This window comes from Cyprinus carpio, chromosome B16 (genome assembly GCF_018340385.1).
Source record: "Cyprinus carpio isolate SPL01 chromosome B16, ASM1834038v1, whole genome shotgun sequence".
NCBI classification, from domain to species: domain Eukaryota; kingdom Metazoa; phylum Chordata; class Actinopteri; order Cypriniformes; family Cyprinidae; genus Cyprinus; species Cyprinus carpio.
The window spans coordinates 22,939,367-22,955,661 of NC_056612.1; the positions used below are offsets into that span (position 1 = coordinate 22,939,367).

Consider the following 16,295-nt stretch of genomic DNA (forward strand, 5'->3'; position numbering starts at 1 on the left):
CTGAAGAAACTAAAATGGTTTGCAGAAAATAAAAAAAACATCTGGTTTCTTGATTTACTTGTTTATTGACTGGTGATAAAAAGATAAGTCAACAAAGACCAATGTTTTAAATGATATTGGACAAGTGTTTATTATCTTCAGTTAGCAAGCAAGATTTTGGATGCACCTGATTTTGTGACAGTTTGTCTTTTTGGAAGAAAAAAGTAGGGGGAACACCATTCAAATGATGGCAAGTTAAAATGTAACAACATTGTTGTTGCTGTTATTAAAAAAATGGAAGTTCCTTGATTTCGTTATGTATCTTGTATACTAATTAGACAAGCAAATAGAAACATTAAATGGCTTTTCACTGACTCTCCAGTTCTTCTGTCAAGCAAGGCTCAACATCCTTGAGAGCTTTGTATAAGACATCTTTCCCTCTAGTGCCAGCAGATTTAATTGGGCCCATTAATAATTTTCTCATCTTCTTTTGTGAGGTGTTCTCAGCATGGATGGTTTCGTAATTCTCATCTGTGATGATTTTCATCTGAAGAAGTTCATCTAGGATGCCGTCTACGTTATTCACTCTGCTTATCAGCTTCGCCCGATTCCTATCGATGAAGTGCTCTATGAAAGAGATTGAAACAAGCATATGGTTTGATTGTGAGGATATTAATCAGTGCTAATGTATTGTGATCTTTTTATTGGGTTTTAACTGAACGCTCTCATTTCGTCTATCAAACAGTGAAGTGATTTGAAACGTGTTTTTCAAATAAATGCCGTTCAAATACAGTTACACCTACTCACCAGTAGATGGAGCGCTTGGGCCTGGGGCTGGTGAAGGAACGTGTGGAGCTGCTGAAGGAACGCTTGGAGCTGCTGAAAAACAAGATTAAATTAATGATTCCCTTACAGTAAATCTCCACGTTGCACATTCAAACACAGAAAACTATGTGACCCTGGAGCACAAAACCAGTCTTAAATCACGGGGGTATATTTTTAGCAATAGCCAAAAAAAAAAAAAACATTTTATGGGTCAAAATTATCTATTTTTCTTTTATGCCAAAAATCATTAGGATATTAAGTATAGATCATGTTCCATTAACATATTTTATGAATTTTCTACCGTAAATATATAATAACTTAATTTTTGGTTAGTAATATGCATTGTTAAGAATTAATTTGGACAACTTTAAAGGTGATTTTCTCAGTATTTAGATTTTTTTGCACCCTCAGATTTTCAAATAGTTGTATCTCGGCCAAATATTGTCCGATCCTAATAAACCATATATCAATGGAAAGCTTATTTATTCAGCTTTCAGATGACGTATAAATCTCAATTTCGAAAAATTGACACTCAAGACTGGTTTTGTGGTCCAAGGTCACATAGGCCTATATATATGGAGTAGGTAATGAAGAATACAGCTAATTATTATTACTACTATCACAGATTAATCTAACTCGCCTTCCCCTGTACTTAAAATTATTGATCACCTTTTAAACGACTGCAATCAAATGGCTAGCCTATTTACACAAACGTCAAAGGAAACTAAAGTGAAAGTCAACTCAGCAGTACTATTAGAAATAGGAATCGAAAGAATTCTGATTTAGCCTAATACTTTGAGGAATATTTATGTGCAAAAAAAAAAAAATAAATAAAAAATGCAATTCACATTAAAATCCTTACGTTTTACAAACTGGTTATCGGTTCCCAACTATTTGTAATCATTAAAACGTAACAATTAACCCAGCTAAACACCATTCACTAGAGCGATAGATAACTTTTACCTAACCGGCTACTTTGTTTAGCCTCTTTGAGAATTTAGTTTTGTATTTGAATTCTTTGATGACAGTTTCCTTACATTGTCCTGTGTTGTTGATGAGCTCCTGTGCTGGTTCATTACAGCCAATAGCCTGTAAAATCTCGATTGTTACAGGAACAGCACCATTCTCCGTGAAAGTGGTCACCATTAAATTGGCGAGGTCTATAGAATCTTCAACCTTCTCGACTGCAGCTCGTCGTACGCGCGGCTCCGTCTTCCGGTCGCACAATTTGCTTTTAAACTTTCTCTGATCTCCCGCCCCAAGATCATCAAAAATATCTTGCAGGTGATCCTTAATAGATTTCGCCATAGTTCCTCAGTTCTTTAAAAGTGACGTGCCTCTTCTACAAGCTGCTGAGGAGGAGGATGGACTGCCAACAAACACAGCTCCTATGCGTACAGTAGGCCTAGGCGTGTCTTTAGACTTGCTCTAAACATTTCCCGCCCTATATAGACCACTTCCCTGTAAACAGGGTACAAGATAGTGTAAGCAACTTTGGTGTTCAGTTGCTTTTCTATAAAGAATTAGATGCACAACCCAAGTTATTTTGTTTTGGAGGTGTTTTATCTACAGTTTTCTAATCCAGTGCACGTACTACTTGCATGCTCTATGTAATTATGTGACTTCACTAGTATAGAAATTCTCAGCAGTCGCTGTTAATTTGAATGATGTCATCAACTATAGCACTCTACACTGTAAAATCCAACAGTTTACTTTACTTAGATTTAATTAGTTATCTTTACTTAGTTGTTATACTTACTAGGTTTTATTACGTTTCAGCTACTTTCAAGGCAAATAAAACAATTTACTTACTGTTTTGAGTGACACTTACTTAAAATATTCAAGTAGTCACAAAGGAACCAATGACATTAATAAACCAGTGAGAGGCAGCAGTGCACTAATATGTTGCCAATTGCCGTTTTTTTTTTTTTTAGCTCACCATTATGATTAGCATTCCCTCTGGTTGGCACCTTGAAACTTTATTATGTTACTATAATTTTCTCTCCGTCATCTGAAATCAGAGTTATTTGATTTCAAAGAAAAGTAATAAATAGGTTGCTTTAATAAAATGATCTGTTTTTTAATGAAAGCATTTTTTTGTGTGCGTTTAATAATGACCTTTTTGATATTTTATTTTTCATAAATACCTTGATATGCTTTTTATATAATCCATAAATAGTGTGTGGTAATATGCTGAAGTCACACACAGACTTAAACATTCAACACGTGAATCACAACGATGGTAACAATTAAATTTAATTTATTTTCATTAATTGTAACAATAGCCATTTTATTTGCTCTTTTTGTTGTGCTACTAATGACACAAGACAGCAAAATTAAAATTGGCAAATAAAAAACAACAACTTTAAAATAAAGCAACTACATAATTTATTCTGCGCAATGCATTCTGGGAGTCAGTGAGTAGCTATACTAAGTCATGAGTAAAACCTACAAGTACCCCCTACAGTTCTTTTTAAGTTTCTAGAACTCTTGTGTAAGTTAACTATACTAACTAAGCATTTGTCAGTACAATATACTATTCCTATTTCACTTTACTTAGTTTTTTCAAGGCAATCGGTTTGCATGCTTTTTTTAAGTAAGCCCAACTTATTAGATTTTACAGTGTAGCATCCTGACTCAGCTTGTAATTGTAGAATACTTCAGAGAAAGTCATGATAGGCCTAGTTTGCAGGAATACAGGAGGCACCTGCATCTCCTTTCCCACAGTTCTTATGATCCTTAAAAAAATAACTAATGAATGAACAAACAAACAAACCCAGAAATATGATTCAATGAAACAATGAAAACTGCATGCACATAGACATCCTTATAATAGATTCCTCTTGTGCGATGTGCAGTGGAGCTCACGTGATCTCCTGGAATCGTTGCTGGTTTCACACAAAGTTAGTTGGAAAAAAATGAGTCCGGTTTACTTCCTCAATCCTGAGTCAGTCAAACAATTCACCTTTTTTGTTTTTGTAAGACAGTGCCTCGTAAGAAAACTGGTTGTAGGTTTACAAGGTAGGCTACTGTAATGTCTCATAAAAATGTTTTCCTTCGAAAGTGCACCTGTACTCTTACTATTATTATCCAATGCAAATACTTCATAGCTGTAGCTGTTAAAAAAGCAAGAACATTAGCAACAGGGCGGCTTTTCCATATGGCAGTAGCCTTATTTTAAATCAGAGGGTTTTACAGATATTTAATCAGTGATAAGTATTAAAAAGAGTTTGTCAGTAAAACTTTATAACGCCATTGGATCCTCGAGCTCTCAGCCGCCTCCACTCAGATTGACGCGCCTCGCGCACAGCCTGGAGGAGACAGATCTCTGCTTTTTCGCAATGCAAGGGTAAATACATTACTGATGTTGTTTGAATAGGACAGCATTTTCTTTACTCAAACACTATGTCTGTAAAGGTTCATGTTTTTGTGTGTTTGAAGACCGGAGAAGTAGGTTATTTGCCATTTAGCCAATATACTTTTGTACGTTATAAATATTATTTGCATAAGCGCTTAGTTGTTTATAACATGAGAATTTGGCCAAGTGTATAAAACAACAAGAAAAACTAAGCGCCCATATAGCAACAACAAACGTTATATAACCTGTAAAAGTTGATGAAGGCGTATAATGCGATGCACTTGCCTCAGCTGCGGGCGTGCTATTGACAGACAAAATTGTTTTTCATATAATGTTAGGTGCAAGTGTCTGATACAATACGAACACTGACGACGCAGAGTTGTTTAATTACTGAATTTTCTCCCCTTTCTTTCTTTTCCCCCTGTTTTTCAGTGGAGTGTGCTATGGAATTGTTTAACCCCCCGGGCGCCATAGCTACCTTATAGTTTTGTGAAACGCAGCCACTGATTAGCAACTACCCCATTGGTCAATCAACACGTTATATTCAAATTTTTAGAGGGTGTGTTGTAATTTACGCCAGTGGCGTTTTAAGGTCTCTGGTTTTGTATAACACACATCAAAAAACATGTTTTGACAAGACAGGAATTTTATGTATCAGAACAGATTTTCTAGGCAGAGGAAATACATCTAAGCCATCGATTAATTAAAAATTACTTTTTTTCAAACTGTTCAGGCTACACTGGTGATTCAAAGGCACAAAAGTATTTATAAAATTCATAGATGAGGAGTCAAAAAACATCATTTTTGACAAACATCAAATCAGAGTCCGGGGAACAGGTAGAACAACTTTGGCAGCGATGCTCTGTCTTTACATGCCATTTGCCTATAGGACCCCATCATATCTGTGCTGTCAAAGCGTCGAATAACCTAAAGAGAACGTCATGTACATCAGTGACAAGAAACCAAAGTCCTGAAGATTATGAGAAATACTTCTGATATTTTGAAAGAAACATAAGTCACACAGGTTGCTCTTGCAGCAGCGTCTGACTTACCTTTCTGAACAATTCCTCAATGTGATCCTCATGTGCATGATTCATCAACACATCCACTACGTTTTGGACATAAAATGTTCCATTCTCAACATGCCTGTAAGATTTGGTGTCTGCAGAGAAATTTCAATAGTGGAATTAGGTGCTTTTAATCTTTTAAACAATAAATGAAACTGACATTGAATAAGCTACTTTGGAAAATATGTTTTGGTGAAACTTATTTACAAATAAGTGGACTGTGCAAGATTTTTTTATTCATCTTCAGCTAATAAAAAACAAAGTTCAGATGCTTAAAAATTCTTTCATATAAAATAATCTAGCCTCGATGCACAGACAAATATAGGATATTTTACCCGGGGTGCAGGACATCAGAGAAATGAAGTCTTTCTCTTTGTGCACAAAGTCATCGCCCTCGATTCCCTCTGGCTCTTCAGGCTCGCCGTCACTGGCCCACATGCGTCCACTCTCCCCTGAGTAGATATTTCGATAAGAATGTGTAAGCCTTGTTCAGCAGGACTTTATACAATCTTCAATCACAGATGAGGTGTAGTTATTATGTCCTGAGGACTCAATTAGAAAAATACAATTAACAGTTGTATTTTATTCGTACCTCCCCTGCAGGCTTGGATGAGAATAACCTTTGGTTTATCTCGCAGACCTGGACAATTCTCAGTGTTCAGAGAGCGGTAGATATTATCAACCAGGAAGGTATCAGAGGGGTCGGATGTTGAATAATGGACACCCAGTATGGCATCCCTTTTGCCGTGGGACATTATAACCACGAAGGTGCTGTCTGATTGTGCATGTTCTTCACGTCGAGCAAAATCCTTGACTGCTTTCTCCATTTCCTGCCAATCAAATAAACTCAATTAAAACAATCAAAACAAGGTTTTCAATAAAAAGCTGCATGCATCATCTGAATACTTTTTTTCACCTTTGCAGAGAGATTTTTGTGCTTGACAACTTGATAATCCAGCTCCTTTAACAGCCATTCCATGTTTTTTTCATCTGTGTCTGCCCCTCTTCTTGTCATAGCCTTCTCGTCAAAATCTATGTTGTTGATAAGCAGGGCAAGACGTTTTCTTACCTTCTTTTCTTTTACTTCGTAAATCTAAGAAAAATAACCAAGAGATGTTAATGCAGAAACCAGTTCAATAGCAGACTAGAGCTACTGTCATTAATGCATTAGAAAGACTGTTAATGTGTATTATTAACAAAAATGATGAATGCTTGAAATTTGACGAATACTTGCCTCCTGTCCATTTTGTCTTATAATTTTGTCTTTAAATTGTTGGCTGCATAAAACAACATGCAATTGTTTATGCCAATCATCTGACAGAGTAAGCTCAACCTTCTGACCCTGACCTTCAACCTTCTGACCCTGACCTGCTCCATAGTCTACTACATCCTGGTGGGGCTGAGCCACAGGTAAACCTGGAAAACAGAACACAGGTCATGAGCATACCAGTAATCCCATTTTAATATATAATATTTTTCACCACTATGTTGTGACATTCCGACCTGAAACCCTAGACTCCAAGTCCCCATATCAGAAACTTTTGTAGGAACTCAACAATAACACACTTTTGAAACGTGCTAATGCATTTTAACCGAGTTAAAATAAATATACCGGAACGAAACGAAGCTGTTTTTGAATGAATCTGACAAGTTCAAATCCGTTAAGTCCGACTCGAAAGGTATAGTTATGCTTCTTCTACACGACACGATTTTGGCCCTAATATCCTCGCCGAAAATTAGTAGAGCTTACCGACAAAAGTAGGCTACAAAGGCAAAAGGAAATTACATCAGCGACGACACAGATGTGCAAAGAACAGTAATTAAAGTGGCTTTGAAAGTCTTAAGTGGGGGGTATAATGCTGTAAACCCAGACGTTTCACTAAGGGCCAAAATAAAATAAAAATGTTGCATTATATCCATATTTTATATAATATATACTATATATATAGCCTAATTCAATGTAAAAAAAAAAAAAATAGAACAATGATTTAGACATGAAGATCCTACTCCAGTGGCATGATTTTCCCTCTTTTTGTATGTAATGATATGGTGGTTCATCATTAGCCAACTTTGCAACCAAATGGTTCGGGAATCTCTGCAGTACACCTGCTAAACACTGGCTGACGTGTTGTTAAAGATAGAAGGAGTTGTGTTGTGAGTAATGCAATTCTATATATATTGCTAAATGATGTTACCATATTTTTATTAATATTACAACTTTAATGTAATAATATTGTATTGTATTTATGACTTCTTTAAAGAAGGTCTGGAAAGTTTTACAATATTTGCAAATATATATATATATTTTTTAAATGACTGATTATGTTTGTTTTGTTAAGGTCTGAAACGATCGGCAACAGACAGTCTTCCTTCTACATTCAGTTTCGAATTTGTCATCTTTTACTATAGTTTACTCACCGTGTCCTGCGTTCTCTTTGAGCTCCGCTGCTTGTTCATTACAGCCAACAGCCTCTAAAATTTCAATAGCTGCAGGAACTGCACCAGTCGACGTGAAAGTGCGAACCATTAAATCGGCGAGATCTATAGCGTCGGCAACTTTTTCGATTTGAGCTTTTCGGATTCCCGCTCCTTTCTTTCGATCGCACAGTTTGTTTTTAAACCTCTTTAACTCCTCCGTCCCTAGATCATTAAAAGTATCCTCCAGATGCTCCTTAGTACTCTTCGCCATGATTGCTCAGACGTTTCGTGCGATTCCAGTGGCAGTTTTCAGCTTTTCACAGAGGACTGTACATGCATAGGCTACGCCCCCCGTGATCTCAGATATGTCGCCTGCATGTGTTTCCTTTTTTTCTGGGCCCGTATTTATCAAGCTTCTCAAAGTGCCATTTTAGTCTTAAGTGCTGATAATTTATTAAATTTACTCCTGCTTTCAAACTTAAGTATAAAAGCAAGTTATCAAATTTCTTAAAGGGGTCATATGATGTTGCTAAAAAGAACATTTTGTGTATTTGGTGTAATGAAATGTGTTTATGCGGTTTAAGGTATTAAAAAAAAAAACATTATTTTCCACATACTGTACATTATTGTTTCTCCTCTATGCCCCGCCTTCTGAAACGCGTCGATTTTCACAAGACTCATCTCTCTGAAAAAGCAATGTGTGTGGAATATAAACTGGAAAAAAGATTGGTGTATTTGTGAAGCATACTGTTCAAATAATAAAGTTAAAGAGGTTACATTTAAAATTTTACATGGTATATATCCAGCTAAAAGTGTGTTAAAGAGGTGTTAGAGATTGATTATTCATGTGATTATTGCTCAATGGAAAAAGAATTTATTGTCCATCTGTTTTGTAATTGTATATACACAAAAAATTTTTGGGTGGATGTGGAAAATTTCATTAGAAGGAAAACAAATGTTATATTTGAATTAAATAATTTTGATACATGTATGTATTAGTCCAATGAAAATAACAATAATAATAATAATAATTTTAGTTTTATTGTATAACTGTTTATTATTTTGGGAAAATTTCATATACACAAGAAGAAATGGTCAGGATCCAAGCCAAATTTTATTAATTTTCTTCAGGAGACAAAAGACTACTGCACCAGTTTGGAGAACATTATAAATAAAAAAAGCAAGGAAGACTTGTCATATTTTTAAAGAATATTCAGTTTTTTGATGAATCAATCAATGGTTTGTACACCCTGGCATGTTTTTTCTGTCATTGATATGTAAATTTCTGTTTATTATTGTATATTTCTGTTTTTTTTTTGGTTAATAAAAAAAAAAAAAAAGAAGAAGAAAGAAAAGCAATGTGTGTTGTGATTGGCCAGCTATCCAGCGCGTTGTGATTGGCCGAATGCCTCAAGCGTGTGACGCCTCTTAACATATTGTGATGGCTTGTCCGGCCTAAGCGACGAGACATAAACATAAAACCTATTAAAAACATGATATATAAACATTATTTCTAGTCGTGTATTCTTTTGGAAGGCAATAACAAAGTAGTTTCGCTTTCTCAACGAAAGGCGTGACACATCGCGGCCTTGAGTGAGCAGCAGAGGCGGCCGGTGTTGTGCCAAATTCTTCACCCCTGCCAGATTCTGCATCCCCTCGTTGAAGTCGCTACCTGATTGCCTAATCCCAACCCCACCCCTAATCCTAACCCCTCCCCCACACCTACTCCTAAACCTACCAATACCAGGGGGTGCATAATCTGGCAGGGTGCAAATTTCGGCACTACACCGGCTTGAGGACGGTGCGGCACGCGGTTTCTACAAAGAGCGTACCTTGGACTTGCAGCAACCACAACACTCGTGAATAGGACCGCCACCAGAAATCAGCCCCTGCCTTCGGCACTCAGCTCCTGCACAGAAAACAGAATTGTTACGCAGTAGCTATACAGAAGAAACAACAGCGACATAAGAAAAATAAAGTAACTAACAAAATGGGTTCAAAAAGAAAATAGGCCTATACGTCCTCCTATACTTGCACGACCCAACAAAAGAAACTGAAGTATACGAAACAAATAGTGAATTACTGAAAGAAAGCAAAACTACTAATGTAAGAAACAGTGGAAAATAAGGAAAAATATTCCAAATGAATTGATACAAAATACTAGAACGCAAGAAAATCAATAAAGAAAAAGGGAAATTTACTCAAATTGAGTTACAATACAGTAATCAAAAAAATGAAACCACAATTTAAGAAAACGGCACAAAAGAATTAATGCAAGGGAGAAATTAATGAAACAACGACTCACAACAAGACAAGCCACACACTCTTCATAAACCTCAATGCATCACCACACACACACACACACACACACACACACACAATAACAATAACACATATATTTTTGACTGACTGAAGTAATGTCCTACTTTTCGAAACCACATTTCCTAAAGTGGGACACTAGGAAATTTGATAAAAATATAAAATATATAGTTTATACATACAAAGTTATACTATATTATGATAGACAACCATTTTACAAGCACATTAGACCAACAAGTAACAAGACTGTCTTGTTTAAAATTAATTTATACTCTTTAATATCAAGTTCGTACAAACTCTTTGTCACTGACTTTTGGGTGGTCTTCAAACAATGTGCTTCCTGTCTGATGATTGCTCTGCCCTCAAATATGACTGGACATCTGAGAGGTCATGTGATTTTGATGACATGATACCACAGCTTTTGCTAACCCAGTGGTTCCCAATCCTGGTCCTGGAGAACCCCCAACACTGCACAATTTAGATGTCTCCCGATTCAAACACACCTGATTCAACTCATCAGCTCAGTAGTGCAGACTCAAATGTGCCTGTCAGATAAGAGAGACACCAAAAACGTGCAGTGTTGGGGGTTCTCCAGGACCAGGATTGGGAAACACTGGGCTAACCCATAGTTTCACTGGCATTCATGTATTTATGGGGGAGCTACAAACACTAGACCTCAGGTGTCCCACATTAGGCAGTGTGCCACTTTCGGGCAATTCACCCTACTATTAATATGGTTTTAATAAAATATGATATGTTATAGATTACTTGTATCAAGTCAAGTGTTTATAATGTGAAATATACTTAATTACAAGAATTAAAGTGCGACAAACTGCTAAATATTCTATATGAGGATTTACTTGCTGGCTTGCTGGAGCTTTGGATTCATGTTTGCAATGATGAACTGCCTTTGGCAGCCTCCCTTCGCTCTTCAAGTGTGCCAACAACAATGGATTTTGTGTTATGTTAGATCGTATCGGGTATAATAATTTTATTAGACATTCTAATTCTAAGAAGGTGGATATTTTGATGTAATCACTTTTTTTTTTATCACTTTACCGACAGAAATACAAAAACAAACAACCAAATGACTAATTCAGCGAATCATCCACTGACTGTAATATGGATTGTAATGCATCTACCTATTAATGAACGAGCTTCGGGAACTGTGGTCTCTACTTCAGAGAGCTGCAGCGAATTCAGCAGATCTTTAGCGGCGCGGTAACAGAACGCTTTTAGCTCAGGTGAGGGTGGGGGGTGGTGAGAGGGGCACCTCAGCCGATTAGCGTAAAGAGGCAGTGGCTCTAGCCACAGGGCCACCCCCCCCTGTGCAAGGCCCTGGTCCTACACTTTGCTTAAATTATGATTGAGATGCTTGATTTCTAACTTTTAAATGCAGCTTTAAGCTAAGAACTTATTTACACTCAAGTCAGTTCTTAGCAGCGTTCTTGAGAGTAATTCTCAGAGGCTTGATAAATACAGGACCTGATCTAAGCATGTTTGCATGTTTGTTTCCTTTTTGCTGAGCAATGAACAAGTCGATAACCACAAATACTCATGTACACAACCATCTGTAGGTGACTTACGTCTTTTAGAATCTCACAATCCATATAGTTTTCGTTGAATCTCAGGGTAGCAAACTTTTAAACATTCAACTCGTCTGTAATAACAGTGTATAAATAAAATTGAAACCAAGTAACAACATATTGTAAAAAGGTGTATACCGTAACAATTTATTTACAAGAATGCACAATCTGATGTCAAAACATCAGTTCATGTAAAAAAAAAACATTTACAAGATTAGTGTTTCAGTTTCAAAAGAGGTAGCTAACAATGTTTTCTAAAGGCACTTAACTGCGTTTGATGGCTGATTTCAGATCCATTGGTCAAAATCAGCTTAAAGTACATATCTTTGAATGGAACTTCAGTCTTTTCTCTGTCCTTACTATTTTCAGGGCATGACTTCTGATGTTTTACAGTTCATTTAGATAATTAGGGGCATTTGAAAACATTCTTCTCTAATGTGCCCAGGACTCTGTGGTTTCCTCTGATCTGGATGTGTTTACTACAGACTGTGGAGATGCGCCGTTTGATGGTGAGATGTTTAGACTTGCAAAGACCTCGTGTGCTGTTTTTCCAAGCATTCCCTGCACATCACAAACAAAGCGGTAGACGTAACGCTTCCCCGCCGTTTTGTGAATTATGTTTTTGTGGTAGTAGTAGCGCAGGCCACGACTCAACTTCTCATAGTTCATCTTTGGCTTGTTCTTACACTGGCCCCACCGCTTTGCCACCTGGAGGATACAAGGGAAATGGTAAGTAACTGAAACAAACCAGTAAGACCACTTCAGAACAACCGAAAGAATGTGAAAATGCCAGATGTAAAGATAACAAAAACCCTTTTGCTTAAAAGTTTGTATGTTTTTGTGTGTTTTAGTTGAACTATGAATCTTACCTCTGCAGGATCAGACATTTTAAACTCCCAGCCATCTCCAGTCCAGCTAATGAAAGTGTGGCAAGCAGAATCCAACAGAAGTTCTAGAAGAAACTGCCAAAGCTGGATGGGTCCGGATCCTATGGGCAAAAACAATACTGAATTATATATCTCGACAAGAACAAATGATTCTCACTCTCTGTTATGATAAATATTTATCCTTTAAGAGCTCCTGTAACAATGCCTCACCTGGATAGGCAGACATGGGTGTCATTTCCCCCTCTCTGTCTGATCTTTGAGATGGTGCGTTACGCCTTTTGGCCACACGGGGACAGAACTGCTCAGAGGATTTCGTAAGTGGAGGTGATGAAGAGGATGCTGGCTGTCCAAGCATGGAAGTGCAGTAACTGGGTGAGGGATAATCAGACCAATATGAAGGCCTGCTCTGCTGCTCTGCCTCATACAAGACATATGTTCTCTCAGTATCACCTACACAAGACAGACATGAGTTCATATTAACAATATTTAAAAATTAAAAAATAAAGAATAATTTATACAATTAAAATATATATATATATATTTTTTTTTATATATATATATTGCATTCATATTTATTCACAAGCCTATGTGTCTCTAACAAAATGCCTACCCAGATGGTCCAGATTGACGGTGCCGGATGCTCCTCTGTGATTTGGACCTTTCCCAGGTTGGTAATGGCCGCTGGTGTCCATCCCTGGGCTGAATGGACTGCTTTGTGCTGGAGTGCATAGAGGAACGAGGTTCTGGTAGGTTTGATTTGTTTCCTGAAAGGCAACCTGCTGCCTGTCTGCTACCATTCCTTCTGGAACTTTGGAGAAATTGCATCATATGAGGCCACGTCACTTAAAAAAGGATTTCTAACATTTTAAGAAGGTAAAAAATCATGACATCAGTGTCATTTGACACTCACTATTAGTATAGGATGCCCAACAGCTAAACTCAGGAAAGGAGTCCAGATTAAAGAGCCCAGCGTCAGTGGAGTTGACTGCAACAGTATGACCTATTCATTAAAAAAAAAAACACAAAAAATGTTTGTAATAATTAAAGTACTTGTCTGCATTGTGATTTAATATAATGGATAGGAATATGTACATCATGAGATGTTTACCTTTAGAACTGTGCGAATGCTCCTTCTGGGGCTCTGAATATGTTTCTGGATACTGTTGTTGGGGAGGTCCTTTGCTGTCTAATAAAAAGGACAGGTCTTCACCACTGCAGTCTGGAGGTACATTATCAAAGATGTCAAATGAATGAGAACCAGAAGAAACTGTGTATTCTAGAATGAACAATAGATCAATGGATGTGACCTCCCGTAAAGTTTTCTACACCTAGTCTGAACGGTGCTGGAAATGAAAGGAAACACTAGTAAAGGGGCCGTGACAGAGTGATGAAGAAGGGTGTAGGAGAGGGGGTGCTAAATCTGTTTGAGGAGGAAGTCTGGAGGAAAGGATTAGGAAGAGAGGGAAGGAGCAGAAAAAAAAAAAAAACGGGTGTATCTTTAACCAGACCACCCCTTTTTTTCAACATCCCTGGTTTGGACATTCCTAAATCTCAGAGCATGCATAGCCTGACATCCCCTTTTCCTGATGAGCTTTGAATTAGTGCACACAAACAAGATGTCAAGGTCTGATTTTTATGGTTTTGACAGGGCTGTTGCAATGCTGGCTTTGCAGCTCAAGGACAACGGAAATGTTTTGCACGGACATTCAGGAAACAAAGCTGGAGAAATACTAAATCCCACAAAATCTGACTGATTTTTCCCTTGAGGGCAAACTGAATGTGATAATTGCAACTGTAGACTTTATATACAGAGAGTGAGAGATAACTGAAGATTTCTGTTTGGAGAAAAACGTGTTGAAATAAGATTTTACCATATGAGCTGAAGTCAAATCCACCAGGAACCTCCTGAGTTCGGAAGTCTTCTGTGTAAAATCCAGCTTGATACATTTCCATATCTGAAGGAAAAACAGCATAATTTAGATAATTACCCTAATATAAAATATTATTTTCATTGGGTTAGTTTTTTGTCAGCCTATTTGTTCCATTAAAGACAGTCTAATTCTCACACCCCGTCTATAATTTATTAAACATATCCGTGTGTGTAAAACAGTCCATTATTTTCAATAGCAGCCAGTGATTCAAACACAATCTCAGATCGCAAATGACATTAAAATCGTATTGAATAGAAAATCTTACCTTAAAGTTCTCACAGAGTCCTTTTGCTACAGCTTCAATCTCTGCCTTTCAGCTCTGTTGACTGTTCCTGCTCGACTCAGGACCGTTATAAAGAGGCCGTGCGCGATGGGGTGTGTCCGCGCGTCCCGTGAAGGAATGCGTCGTGACTGCGGTTCCCTCCTTTTACTCCTCGTGACGTCAGACAGGAGTCACGACCACAGATTTGTTGCCCTTCCATTCATAGAAAAGGTGTCCATGGGGAGTAGAAAAAACAATCACTACAGGTTTGACAGACATGTCCCTTCAGATTTCTTTTTTTTTGTTTTCTCGAACACGAGACCGTTTGACCTAAATGTTTTGATTCGATGTAAGCCGAAAAGGCTTAATCTAGAAAGACGATAGGTCTGTGAATCTTTCGAGTTTTTGTTAATTACAGTCCGTTCAACTGGGCCTACTGTTTAGCCTACTTTCAAAAAATAAATGTTATTCGAACGTTCCATAAAGAACCTTTAATATATGGAACGTTTCTATTGCGCAAAAGCATAGGTAAAGTGGAAAATTCTTTTTTAGAACGGTTGACTGATTTTTACATTTTTTTTTTTTTAGAACGAAACGAAATACGTATAATATAAACTATAGGCTACATCTGAACTGCATTAAGTCAATTTCTGAAAAAAAATACATTCATAAAATGACTACACCTATAGGCCTTGCAGTAAAACAGTTAATGCTAATTTGTTGGGGTCTATATCACTTACCTATCTGAATGCGTTCTTATAAAGTGACGAGAGGGAGAAATGTTCTAACTAGAATTTAGAAATAAGGTCAATCAGTACCAGCAAAACTTCGACTTTAATGAGGAGTTCGTATCTTTAAAAGCCATTCAAGAGAACAATGGCCTGTAAAATTCCTAGTCGAGGAGGTCTGAAATCACGGCGTGAGTGCTTTGGACAGATAAGACCAACCCAACAGTCTTGTATAAACAAACACCTCAGGCCATTTTCCTCCGGCGCGCAGAAAAAATACATCTGGAAAAGTTGCTAAATCGTGCAAGGCTTGAGTCGTGATTGATGAAGAGGATACAATAAGTGTCAAATTCCCATGGCACCTTCACATGCGCACGCCCTGTCTCCAAATTCAACATGAAGAGATGTTAAAAATACTTAGATTTTTATAGTATAAAAACATTTAAACACTAACATCTCTTCGTGTTACTAAAACATTTTTTTCATAATAGGCCTAATTGAGTTTAATGATTAAACTATTAAGTAATGTTTACCGACTGGACAATCTATGAACCATCTGCTTTTATTCTTAATTAAGGACGCATGGTGCACAACACTATACGTGCATAACGCAACGGATTCTCTTCAGTTCCGAGAGTTCTGAAGAGCTTTTATGCAGCTGTTGATTTAGGATACTGATATGGTGTTTCACGAGCTTGTGGTTTGAGAATTCTAATTTAAGGCGCGATTTCCTGCATATATATATTTTTTTTAATTTTGTATGTTTGAAGATCAGGTAAAATGTCTATCTGTAATCAAGGTAAATAACAAAAGGTATGCATTAATGCCTGTTATGTTCTTAGTCTTAAATGCTAATCAAAAAGCAATGAAAAGGTTCAATATATATATATATATAGGTGCAATAGCCTAAGTGGTTAAAAACAAAGATTTAGGTC

At 37.1% G+C, this 16,295-nt stretch overlaps 3 protein-coding genes across 6 annotated transcripts; all 3 read right to left on the reverse strand.

Annotated features, from left to right (window-relative positions):
* Positions 1–45: 45 nt before the first annotated feature.
* Positions 46–2,233, reverse strand: LOC109083915 (apoptosis-associated speck-like protein containing a CARD). 3 transcript variants are annotated; one of them, XM_019098649.2, is made up of 3 exons: positions 1,842–2,233; positions 787–837; positions 46–606 (listed from the first exon to the last, which is right to left on the reverse strand). In XM_019098649.2, exons 1-3 carry the CDS (start codon positions 2,110–2,112, stop codon positions 347–349), a joined length of 582 nt encoding a protein of 193 aa, XP_018954194.1. In that variant the 5' UTR covers positions 2,113–2,233; the 3' UTR covers positions 46–346. The 3 variants fall into 3 exon arrangements, with proteins under 3 accessions (XP_018954194.1, XP_018954193.1, XP_018954192.1); XM_019098648.2 differs by having other exon boundaries at positions 787–855; positions 1,842–2,231; XM_019098647.2 differs by having other exon boundaries at positions 787–858; positions 1,842–2,223.
* Positions 2,234–4,790: 2,557 nt separating this feature from the next.
* On the reverse strand, positions 4,791–7,998 carry LOC109079016 (caspase a-like). The gene is made up of 7 exons (XM_042741513.1): positions 7,648–7,998; positions 6,464–6,645; positions 6,146–6,322; positions 5,822–6,059; positions 5,565–5,681; positions 5,215–5,324; positions 4,791–5,089 (listed from the first exon to the last, which is right to left on the reverse strand). Exons 1-7 carry the CDS (start codon positions 7,916–7,918, stop codon positions 4,982–4,984), a joined length of 1,203 nt encoding a protein of 400 aa, XP_042597447.1. The 5' UTR covers positions 7,919–7,998; the 3' UTR covers positions 4,791–4,981.
* Positions 7,999–11,670: 3,672 nt separating this feature from the next.
* Positions 11,671–14,807, reverse strand: LOC109059673 (protein c-ets-2-A-like). Of its 2 annotated transcripts, none has more exons than XM_042741522.1 (8): positions 14,636–14,807; positions 14,311–14,394; positions 13,548–13,625; positions 13,350–13,439; positions 13,050–13,247; positions 12,650–12,889; positions 12,422–12,540; positions 11,671–12,260 (listed from the first exon to the last, which is right to left on the reverse strand). In XM_042741522.1, the coding sequence occupies exons 2-8, from the start codon at positions 14,390–14,392 to the stop codon at positions 11,985–11,987; spliced, it is 1,083 nt and encodes a 360-aa protein (XP_042597456.1). In that variant the 5' UTR covers positions 14,393–14,394; positions 14,636–14,807; the 3' UTR covers positions 11,671–11,984. The 2 variants fall into 2 exon arrangements, with proteins under 2 accessions (XP_042597456.1, XP_042597455.1); XM_042741521.1 differs by having other exon boundaries at positions 13,548–13,658; positions 14,636–14,798.
* Between the last annotated feature and the right edge of the window lie 1,488 nt (positions 14,808–16,295).